The sequence below is a fragment of the Zingiber officinale genome, chromosome 6A (assembly GCF_018446385.1).
Source record: "Zingiber officinale cultivar Zhangliang chromosome 6A, Zo_v1.1, whole genome shotgun sequence".
Taxonomy (NCBI): domain Eukaryota; kingdom Viridiplantae; phylum Streptophyta; class Magnoliopsida; order Zingiberales; family Zingiberaceae; genus Zingiber; species Zingiber officinale.
This window is the reverse complement of record NC_055997.1, coordinates 139,218,945-139,228,791: the sequence shown is the minus strand read 5'-3', so window position 1 is coordinate 139,228,791 and position 9,847 is coordinate 139,218,945. Positions and strand designations below refer to the sequence as shown.

At 40.7% G+C, this 9,847-nt stretch overlaps 1 protein-coding gene across 1 annotated transcript; it reads right to left on the bottom strand.

Annotated features, from left to right (window-relative positions):
- Positions 1–1,266: 1,266 nt before the first annotated feature.
- Positions 1,267–2,544, bottom strand: LOC121995394. Its single transcript, XM_042549143.1, has 4 exons — positions 2,274–2,544; positions 2,040–2,172; positions 1,910–1,970; positions 1,267–1,657 (listed from the first exon to the last, which is right to left on the bottom strand). The coding sequence occupies exons 1-4, from the start codon at positions 2,463–2,465 to the stop codon at positions 1,267–1,269; spliced, it is 777 nt and encodes a 258-aa protein (XP_042405077.1). The 5' UTR covers positions 2,466–2,544.
- Between the last annotated feature and the right edge of the window lie 7,303 nt (positions 2,545–9,847).

Here is a 9,847-nt window from a genome sequence, read left to right as displayed (position 1 = left end):
AAATAGAAAACGAACTCGGGTGGTGTTGCACCAACCTCGAGCAAAAACCGATTCGAGAAAAGAATTAGAATATAGCTATAAAGCTAAATTCTAATTGACTCCGACAAATCTGAAAATACCACGAAAAAATTATTTTGAATGGTGGTTGCACTGATTCAAAACGACCCCTCTCTGATACCAATTGTTGGATCGAGAAGCGCTAGAGGGGGGTCACTACAACAAAAACCTTCATAGACATCGGTTTTCCACCGGTGTCTATTACATTTTCGACCGATGTCTATGAAGGCGATGTAAAAGGTCTGCCATTTTAGACATCGGTTTAAAACCGATGTAGTATCACTTAACGACACTGGTGTTTGAATCGGTTATTAACCGATGTAGTATCACTTAATGACACTGTTTCATCAACGGTGTAAAACCGATGTAATATTATATGTTAATAACACCAGTTTTGGCAGCGGTATACGACCGATGTAATATTAGTTAATGACACCGATTTTGCAGCGGTGGAAAACCGATGTAATATCAGTATTTTTTAACAACACAAATTTGATTTCCGAAACAGTGAAAAATCGACAGTAACCAAAAAAATACACAAATATTCACAAATTACACAAATATTCTTCATTCAACAGTATCCATAAAATACACAAATATTCACAAATTACATAAATATTCTTCTTACAACAATATCCATAAAATACACAAATATTCTTTTTACATCAAAAGCTAATAGATATCAGAATCAAGGTAGAACATTCTTTTAACAACACATCAAGGTAGAACATCATGAGTCAAAAATCAAGCTAAGGCTACATTAAATTATGAGAATCAGAATCTGTTCAACTTGCTATACTGCTCCATTCTTCTTGCGCCTTTCATTTCCCTAATCTCACCGCTTTTCACCTTCAAATGCCTAGTTTTCTGAGTTAAAACATCCACTATTCTAATCTGTCAAACAAAAGTATCATTTGGTCTACTAACTACAGCAAAGAACTAAAACAGAAGAATTATACATGCTGCAGAAGTCTTAGAATATCACCATCAGAAAGAAATTGACATGGGACAATATACGCAATTTACATTCCATGCAAATGCATGCATCATCCAAAGTTTTCAAAAATCAAATACCTTTCCTACTCAAATGTAATCTAGCATGCATTCAGCCCACTCGAACCGCACTTCATCAATTTCACCTCTGGAGTACTTGAGATTTGTAAACTGTAAAAACACATAAATAATATATTAGTAAACCAAGAACAAAAATCATAGTTGAAAGAGAGAAGAGAAGTCCGTTTTAGACCAAACAAATGGTATGTTGCAACTTAACTTAAGAAGACCGTTTCCACAACCTCCAGATTCCTTGGGTGGGCAAGGAATGTTGCTTCCATGATTCTTAGCCTTTCTATCAGACTCAACGGTGGATAAAGATGAGTTATCTGGTCGCTCGCCTGTGGAATGTCTCCGTCTTTTCCCAACAATTTTTCTGATGACATACTTCTTTGCCCTCTGTCTCCTACCAGCCTTGGAGGAATCAATTGCAGGTGTTTGAGAAGCAGTTCCCTTTACTATCTTTCCATAACAATCTAAGCAAAGTTTGTAAGAGTAATTTGAGCAGCTTCTGTGAAAATCCACTAGTGAAGTCCTGCAATAATTACTGGTTCCAAGGGGGAAACAAGAAAAGAAAACAATATCAATCAAGTGAACATTTTAATGCATGATGAGACGATAACAAAGAACAGAATATGACCTAAAAATTAGAACTTGCTAAAGCAAAATAGAGGCACAAGTTTACAAATGACCATCTAAGAAACAGGGTCAGGACACATTATTTAGTTTTTATGTCCATGATTTCATAAACATAGCAAATTACGAAATTCTCAGAGGTGTTATAGATGTGAAGACATACCAGTTAACAAGCTCATTGTGAGGCTCATATACTCGAAGAAGTACACCAGAAAATCCACCTTCTAGATGATAGATCGATCAAGAGGATATCTAACTGGATGAAGAAACTAGGCAATTGTTTTGAAGCTTACCTTGATCCCCTTGGTTTACTTCCAGCTCATTTAATTGGTTCTGATAGATATGTTTCAGCAAGGGAAGCAATTCAGATATCAAGCTATATGTGTGCTCCTTATTATTAAACTTGTTTTGACCATTTGCCAGTTCCTGAAGATGATACAAATTGCATATGCACATAAAAGTTCTAGACTAGTATGAAAGTTGACAGAACCGTCTCTAACTTAACAATAATTGGCTAGGCAGTTAACCTTATGCCAGTCTTCTTTAGCTCCAAGAGGAGAACAAGTCGGACAATCCAATTGTCCATGACTAACAGGGTAGACAGTTGTCACATGGACAAGACAAATCTCATCACTATCGACATGCTCAGTCTTCCTATGCTCCTGAACAATTTCAAGATCCTGAAGATCACATAAATGGAAACTTTCATGACAAAACATTCTCAAAGTAAATAATGTTCATAAAACTTTGCATGTTAAAAGTAAGTAAACCTTATAACCATCTTTAGCTGGACTTCTAGAACATGATTTGCAATCACAACAATCGCGACAGACAAGACAAGCAATCTTTACCTCCTTTTCAAGCATACCAGAGTACCTTGACAATACAAACTAAATCAGATAAACAGAAGTAGTTTTTTTTATGTATAAGATCCTATATCACTGATATCAAGATGTTCAAGTCTAAAAAGGATATGTGATTCATATCCTGTTTTCACAATATCAAAAAGCTAAAAGAGAAAAATAAATCAAAAGGATTTTGCCAATATGGTTCAATTCTCTTCCTATAGATAATGCATGCCATTTGAAATTTAATCACAAACAGGGTGGATATACAAACAAGATCACAATTCAAGCCATTGGATGTGAATATAGTAACAGTAATATAGCTCAACCACAATGAAACTTCACCAAAATAACAAAAGCAATCTAGCTTAACTCACAATGAAACTTATACTCATAAGACAAAAAGGTAATTTAATATTATCAAAATCAAACCAAATCATGAGAAAAAGGCTCAAATAAGATTAAAACACAATTAAGATTAACCCAAACCTAAAATTAACTTGGATTAATCCTACAATAAATCAAAATTGATCTAAAAATCTCTATTGAAAGTCCTAATCTAAGTGTGCCTTGAGTGACCCTCCATAATGATAATCCATTCAAATCGAAGCTTCTCATACTAAGTGATATGGGTTAGGTTTTGTAAGTCCCCGATAAGAAGGGAAAAGGATATAACCAAACGAAGGAGGTAGGCTAATACCGGCTGGGATATACCCCCAAAGGAGGTAGGTTGGTATCGACCGAAATATGCCTCCAAGGAGGAAAACCCATATTAATTGACATATACCTCAAAGGATGTAGGCTAATATCGGCCGGGATATACCTCCAAAGGAGGTAAGTTAGTATCGACTGAAATATGTCTCCAAGGAGAAAGACCCGTATTAATTGGCATATACCTCAAAGGAGGTAGGCTAATATCGGCCGGGATATACCTCCAAAGGAGGTAGGTTAGTATCGACCGAAATATGCCTCCAAGGAGGAAGACCCATATTAATTGACATATACCTCAAAGGAGGTAGGCTAATATCGACCAGGATATACCCCAAAGGAGGTATGTTAGTATCGACCGAAATATACCTCCAAGGAGGAAGACCCATGTTAATTGGCATATATTCTCAAAGGAGGTAGACTAATAGCGGCCGGGATATACCTCCAAAGGAGGTAGGTTAATATCGACCGAAATATGCCTCCAAGGAGGAAGACCTGTATTAATTGGCATATACCTCAAAGTAGGTAAGCTAATATCGGCCGAGATATACCTCCAAAGGAGGTAGGTTAGTATCGACCGAAATATGTCTCCAAGGAGGAAGACCCGTATTAATTGGCATATACCTCAAAGGAGGTAGGCTAATATCGGCCGGGATATACCTCCAAAGGAGGTAAGTTAGTATCGACCAAAATATGTCTCCAAGGAGGAAGACCCGTATTAATTGGCATATACCTCAAAGGAGGTATGCTAATATCGACCGGGATATACCTCCAAAGGAGGTAGGTTAGTATCGACCAAAATATACCTCCAAGGAGGAAGACCCATATTAATTGGCATATACCTCAAAGTAGGTAAGCTAATATCGGCCGAGATATACCTCCAAAGGAAGTAGGTTTGTATCGACAGAAATATGTCTCCAAGGAGGAAGACCCGTATTAATTGACATATACCTCAAAGGAGGTAGGTTAATATCGGCCGGGATATACCTCCAAAGAAGGTAGGTTTGTATCAACCGAAATATGCTTTAAGAAGGAAAGCCAAGACCGGTCGGTTGACCAATACCTTGGACAGATACTTGATAAAATATAGCCTAGCGCTAGTTAGGATAAATAACATAGAAGGGCGCTGATAGAAGCCTCATAAGGAATAATAATCATTAACTAAATCTAGTTGTGATTAACCTCGACCGATACAAGGAACATTGGTACATTGAGCTATCTATGATATAATAGAAGCAGGAGGGGCGAAACGATAGAAACACTTTAAAGGGACTCATGAGGTAGGATAGAGATAAATATTTCAAATAAGATAATTAATGAAGATATCTGTAATATGTGATTATATGACAGGTATTATATATTTTGGCGGGAAATGTGTTTTTAGATTGTTTTACAGGTGCTAAACGACAAAGGAGGTACATCTGGGGTACAAGAAAGATTCCTTAAAAGTCATTCACCACAACTACGCAGCTTACGTCATCTCATAACAAACTCTAACAGACCGGGGTCCACTTCATGACTACAGAGGTTATATGAAGTGGTATAAAAGGGGGAATCCTCTCCGTTGGCCAGGTAAGTTCACATCATTGCGCACATTCATAACCCTAATTTCCAGCTACTGTTCATCTACTTCTTCCTTCTTCCTTCTTCCACACCAAGAGAGATCACTAACTTGAGCGTCGGAGGGCCTAGCCAGGGATTCCCACCCCAGTCTTAGGTCATTGACGATAGTGTTGGCTAGTCTCTTGTGCGCAGGAAGTCTGGGAAGCTCCGGATTTGGGTGTCTCTTCGATTGGGTTTCTCTCTCGTCATCGGATCTTCGTGCAAGGGAGGCATTCGGTAACTCTATTTTTCCCGATCCACTTTGGGTTTCTCGGATCGAGGTTCTCCAGGCTTTCTTCTCCATCAACAGTGGGTTTCTTATTCCAGATGTCCGTCTTGTCCAGCTTCTCAGATAGGATCAAATTTGGCGCCGTCTGTGGGAACTTCACCTGAATCTGAGACTACAAGATGGAAGAGGCCGGAAAATCAAACCTACTCACTATTAGTCGTGAGGATCTGGATTTCCTCATCAATTCTCATGTACAGAAAGCCTTACAACAACAACAACAACTTCAAGCTCACACTGGAGCTACTCTACCAACGGCTCATAATCCGGCAATTTCAACTACTGAGCATCGGAAAGGAAAGGAGCTGGAAGAGGAGGAACATGCGTATTTTCCTCCAGCTACTGTTTCTCCGACAAGGCGTCCATGAGCCTTCCTTTGCACCCCCATGGAGCAGGGGGGTAGGAGGCCCATGTTCCAAGAATCCTCTGGCGAGGCACCAGACAAAGAAAAGCATAAGATCAAAATGATAACTAGCGATAGCTCACCAGAGAAAGTCATCTCCCCATTCTCTCAGAGTGTACTGGATGATCCGCTTCCTAAGCGGTATCAAAATCTTCAGATCGGTGAGTACACTGGAACAACAGATCCAGAAGATCATCTGTTGAAATTCGAGAACGTAGCATTATTACAACAATTCTCTGACGGGGTGAAGTGTCGAATGTTTCTTACTACCCTCGGAGGAGCTGCACAGCGCTGGTTCAAGAGATTGCCGGAGAAGTCTATTTGAAAATTTAAAGACTTCAACAAAGTTTTTCTACACCATTTTTCCAGCAACAAGAGGTATCATAAGACTCCTTGGAGTCTATTTTCAATTAAGCAAGCATCCAAAGAGTCCTTCCGAGCGTACATCAAAAGGTTCAATCAGGTAGCTATTGATGTACCTAATGCTACCACTGAAATATTAGTAAGCGCCTCTCAAGGTTTAAATGATAACGATTTCTTTAAAGATTTAGTAAGAAATCCTCCTGCTAATTTTGATTCATTGATTGAGCGTGCTACCGAATTCATTAATGTGGAAGAAGCTCAAGCTGCTCGTAGGAAGGGGGGTGTTACCTCTTCTCCTAGCCAGGTTAAGGAGAAAGCTCCGGCCCCTGTTCCTCCACCCAGAGGGCCTAGAGCAACTCATACACCTCATCGACAACCAGAATATCGTCCACAAGCCGTACAACACGTGGAGATACAGCCAGAGGCACCAAGGAGATGGTGCGCTTATCATAAAACTAGCAGTCATCATACTGAAGACTGTTTTGTTTTAAGAAATAAACGAGCTAATAGGGAGCGATATCAGAGGCAAAACTATTACCGGCAGCGGTACCCCAGGCAGCAGAGCCCACTCAAATTGGAATATCGCCCGGTCGAGCCTCGGCAAGATGCATTGCCAGTCTCGGCCGGTATAAGCCAAGTGTCAGAAAAAGCACCTTCTGAAACTATGACGACTCGGCAAGAAGAAAACAGGTGCAATGCCGCTCGGGGCAATATCAATATGATTGCAGGTGGACCCACTGATGGGGATTCTAACAGGGCTAGAAAAGTGCATGCTCGAAGACTGGAAATTCATGCCGTGGGGTGTAGCATGGAACGAGCGGCCGATCCCGAGATAAGTTTTGGGCCTAGGGATCTCGAAGGGGTAGAAATACCCTATGACGATGCCCTAATTATTAAAGCCGTGATAGCCAACTACACCATTTCTCTTACCTTCATAGACACGGGCAGTTCTGTCAATATTATATTCAAGAAGGCTTTCGATCAACTACAAATTGACTCGAGTGAACTTCAGCAGATAGTCACTCCTCTATATGGATTCACAGGCAATGAAGTACAACCGCTAGGTCAAATAAAGTTGGCCATATCTCTGGGAGAGGAGCCTCTGATGAGAACAAGGAGATCTTATTTCATGGTAGTAGACACTCCATCCTCTTATAATGTGATACTAGGTCGACTTGCCTTAAACGAATTTAGGGCAGTCGTTTCTACTTTTTGTCAGAAAATTAAATTTCCGGTGCATGACCAAGTCGGGGAGGTGCGAGGGGATCAGAAGACAGCTCGAAAATGTTATGTAGAAATAATTCGGGCTAAAGCTAACACTGCCCGAAAGATTCAAAGAATGGAAGCTAATGTCATTCAGGAGAAGCAGCCTGTTCTGGTTTATGAAGAAAAGGAAGAAAGTTCAGATCCAGACCGGTCGGCCTGAAGCTACTATATATATTGCGGCTGATCTTGATCCCACTTTGAAAGCCAAACTGGTACAGTGCTTAAGGAAGAATAATGATGTGTTTGCCTGGACGCCCAAAGAAGTCTCGGGCGTTTCTCCTGCAGTCATGGAGCATGTCTTACATGTCTTCCTAGATGCCCGCCCGGTCATGCAAAGAAAGAGGAATTTTAGTGCGGAACAGAACCAAATCATCAAAGAAGAAATAACTAAACTTATGGAGGCTGGTTATATCAGGGAGGTACAATTCCCTAACTGGTTAGCTAATGTGGTGTTAGTCTCTAAGCCAGGAAACAAATGGCGAGTGTGCATTGATTTCTGGGATCTCAACAAGGCTTGCCCAAAAGATTATTATCCATTACCCAAGATCGATCAATTGGTAGACTCCATTGCTGGATGCGAGTACATCTCTATGCTAGACGCTTATCAAGGCTATCATCAGGTTCCCTTAGCTAAAGAAGATCAGGAAAAAGTTAGTTTTATAACATCTGAAGGTACTTATTGTTATAATGTTATGCCCTTCGGACTAAAAAATGCAGGAGCAACTTATCAAAGGCTTATGAATAAGGTCTTCCAGAAGCAGATTGGTAGAAATATGGAAGTATATGTTGATGATATCTTAATTAAGTCTCTTCAAGCTGCTGATCTGTGCAGGGATGTAGAGGAGACCTGCAAGACATTGAGACAATATGGGCTCAAGTTAAATCCGAGCAAATGTTTATTCGGCACGAAAGGAGGAAAATTCCTGGGATATATGGTGTCCGAACGGGGAATAGAAGCCAACCCGAGCAAGGTCAAGGCACTTCAGAACATGGAGCCACCGCGTAACATGAGAGAAGCTCAAAGATTGACCGGCCGGATTACAGCCTTGTCTAGGTTTATTTCCAGGTCGGCCGATCGTAGTTTTCATTTCTTTAAAATACTCAGAAAAGCCAATAAATTTCAGTGGAATGAGGAATGTGATAAGGCTTTCCAAGAGTTGAAAGATTATTTGTCTACTCTCCCTGTATTAGCTAAGCCTATAGTAGGAGAGACTCTTTGGGTATATTTGTCGGCTAATGAAAACGCTGTAGGCTCTGTATTAGTCAGACAAGAAGGAAAAGAGCAACAACCTGTATATTTTTCTAGCCATTTATTAAAAGGAGCTGAGTGTAGATATACTACACTAGAGAAATTGGCTTATGCACTAGTCTTGATCGCTCGGAGGTTGCACCCATATTTCTTAGCGTATGAAATTATTGTATTAACCAACAGTACTCTTGGGCGGGTGTTACTCAACCCAGAGGCATCAGGTCGGCTGATCAAATGGACAACTGAACTTGGAGAATATGGCATTCAATATCAACCTCACTCGGCCATCAAAGCACAAGCTCTAGCAGACTTCATTATAGAAGTTCAAGGCCTTGAGGAAGAAAACATTTGGAAAGTTTATGTAGATGGCTCCTCAACTAGACAAGGTAGCGGAATTAGTGTTCTTCTTATATCTCCAAGGGAAGACAGACTTCAACTCTCTATCAGATTGAATTATAGAGCTACTAACAATGAAGTAGAATATGAATCCTTGATAGCAGGATTGCAGGCCGCTCGGCATATAGGAGCAGCTCGAGTCCTCATCTATTCTGATTCTCAATTGGCATCCCAAGAACTATCAGGTAATTTTGAAATTAATAATGACAGACTCCGGTTATATGCTGAGACGTTTGATAAGTTGAAATCTCAGTTTCAAGAAGTAAATATACAAAAGGTTCCTCGATCTGAGAATCAAGTAGTAGATGAATTGGCTAAGCTGGCCTCTGTTATAGTACCATGGAGCCTAGATTGGCCCGTAGAACAAACTCTGTTAATATCCTGTATCGAAAGACAGGCTGAAGCAGAAATTCAAGGTGACTGGTGTTGGATCGAGACGCGCTAGAGGGGGGGGGGGGTGAATAGTGCTCGTGGCTATTTTGATCGTATCGGAATCGTAAAACTATCAAAGTAAATATATGCAGCGGAAATAACGAATGCAATCACAGAGGGACACAAGAAGTTTTACTTCGTTCGGAGCCTAAGGCGACTCCTACTCGAAGGCCCGCGATCCTTGATCGCTTTCCGTGGGCAACAACTATAAGCTCGTAAAATGTACAATAAGATATTACAATTGAAAGAACTAAAACAAATTATACCGACAACAATAAAGTAGCAGAATCTGAAGCTCCGGGTTGTCGGGGACTTGTAACAGCACTTCTGGGTGTTTCTAGAGCAGCTTGTAGCGTAAGGATTGCTTGGAGTTCGTTGTTCTGGTGCTGCTGCTCGAGACCCCTTATAAAGGGTGTTCAAGGCGCCTTGAAGCCCTTCAAGGCGCCTTGAACAGGCCGAGTCACCCGCGGAGATCAGCACAGACTTGGTCGAACTTCATCCAGTTCAAGGCGCCTTCAGCCTACCCAAGGCGCCTTCAACCTTCGACCCAA